This window comes from Phaethon lepturus, unplaced genomic scaffold, assembly GCF_000687285.1.
Source record: "Phaethon lepturus isolate BGI_N335 unplaced genomic scaffold, ASM68728v1 scaffold55147, whole genome shotgun sequence".
In the NCBI taxonomy this organism is placed as follows: domain Eukaryota; kingdom Metazoa; phylum Chordata; class Aves; order Phaethontiformes; family Phaethontidae; genus Phaethon; species Phaethon lepturus.
The window spans coordinates 689-2,500 of NW_010553671.1; the positions used below are offsets into that span (position 1 = coordinate 689).

Here is a 1,812-nt window from a genome sequence, read left to right on the forward strand (position 1 = left end):
ACCCTGGAGTCTGGATGTACTCACCTGATTTTAGGAGAGACACTTTCTGCAGGTTGGGCGGCATGTGTTTTAGGGCCATGTTTTTCAGATAAGTCTCTGTGTTTGCCATGTACCTGAAACAAATCATTGGAACATTTACTGGTTTAATCAAATACAAATTTGCAGGGAGAGCATTGACTCTCTTGGTCCCATGGGCAAGGCCAGAGACAAGCCTAATGGCTTGCCCTAGTAACTGGCTCAGAGTTACCAGAGTTATTTTATTTCAGCTCTTTCCTTGTCCATAAGGAAACCTCCTAATAGAACCTGTGATTCTTACTGCAAACCTAACAGTCTCAAGAACTGTTCAGCAGAGCACATGGGCAAGTTCTATAATCTATAAAAAGGGGTGGAGATGCATAAAAACCTACTCACTCTTTAGCAAAGGCAAACTCCTCTGGTGACAGAATGGAAGGCTCCCCTTCAGCTCGAGACTTCTCCTTCTCCAGGACATGGGGGAAAAACTTCTCTATCTGATATTGGAACAAAATCCCAAAGACTGAAACAGACCTCTCCCAGTAGTTCAGTGCCTACAATCCCCACTCTCCAGACGCTTCCCCTACAAGCAGCGGTTCACTGCTGTACAGATGTGTGCAGCAGCCACAGGCCTGCCCAAATACTTGCTTCTGAATTAATAGCTGGGGTCTCCAAGATGTACAACCATATGTGTACTTGACAGGAACCAGGCAGAACATGCAAGCATTCAATTGTGCCATCGTGGGTTTAGATGAGGTAAGACAACACTCATAGCAATGCTGTGATCTTTCTTCATCACAACAGAAAAGCATGTCCAAAGAGTGAATTCCTTTGGGTTGCAATTCTGAGGACACAGTTTGAGAGCAAGCTTTAATTAAGTGCCTTGCTGAAGCAGGAGGCCCTATATGGGTAAAAATCACTCCTGAAGTCCCCCTTTTTCATCCCCTGGGCAGCACAGCAAGTATTACCTTCACAAGCCTACATCGCAAGTAGCTGCTGAGCACATAACGGATCCTTTCAATCTCCATGTGGTGAACACTGACCTTCAAGTCTCCTTTCTTTGCCCGTTTCAGGTTTGCCTCCTGCAAGGAAAGGCAAAGAGAAATTAAATAGTTGAAATGTCAAACAAGAAACAGAATGGAAGACAGGTTTTGTACATAGAGCCTACAAAAACAAACAGACGCTGCTCTTGGTAACACAAAGCACACTGTTTCCTTGTATCTCCCAGTCCCCTCTCCAAGACAAGCCCAAAGAAGGTACCCAGAAGAGCCTTAGGCTTATCTCAGGGACAGAGGAGCAGACAATCCTGCAATCCCAGAGGAACCCAAGCATGTATCTGCCAGGCCAGGCAACGAAGGCCTGCCTGTACCACCACCTTTGCCCAGCAGAACCTACCATATGATCCAGCTGTTCCACAATACACTCAATGATCTCGGGTTTGCTCTCCAGCAGCTCTGGAGCAAACTTCTCATTCAGCCAAGCCTGAAAGAAGGCACACTGTAAGCAGAAGCGAGGACTGCACCTGCTATACACCCCAGCCAGGCCAGAAACTCAGGCCTCCCCACCTCCTCGGGCGAGCCCAGGGGCCGGGCCCCCAGCCGCCCCACATCTCCAACAGAGAGGCCATGGCCCAGCTTTCAGTCACCCCTCAGATCTCCCCAGGGAGCCCCGGGGCCCGGCCCTCAGCCGCCCCCCACAGCCCACACTACCTGCTCCAGGCTGCGGATGAGCTGAGCCGGCGTGAGCACCAGCTCCTCACTGCCCCCATCCGAGTCCCCATCCGTCCCCTCGCCGCTCGCC

At 50.1% G+C, this 1,812-nt stretch overlaps 1 protein-coding gene across 1 annotated transcript in view; it reads right to left on the reverse strand.

Annotated features, from left to right (window-relative positions):
• GINS4 (GINS complex subunit 4 (Sld5 homolog)) overlaps positions 1–1,805 on the reverse strand; it is a 2,487-nt gene extending 682 nt beyond the window's left edge. Inside the window, exons 1-5 of the mRNA XM_010291593.1 lie at positions 1,722–1,805; positions 1,408–1,494; positions 981–1,094; positions 412–509; positions 25–113 (exon numbers count right to left, since the gene is read on the reverse strand). Coding sequence (XP_010289895.1) covers positions 25–113; positions 412–509; positions 981–1,094; positions 1,408–1,410 — 304 coding nt within the window. The 5' untranslated portion in view covers positions 1,411–1,494; positions 1,722–1,805. The remainder of the gene's footprint in view (positions 1–24; positions 114–411; positions 510–980; positions 1,095–1,407; positions 1,495–1,721) is intronic.
• Positions 1,806–1,812: the final 7 nt, after the last annotated feature.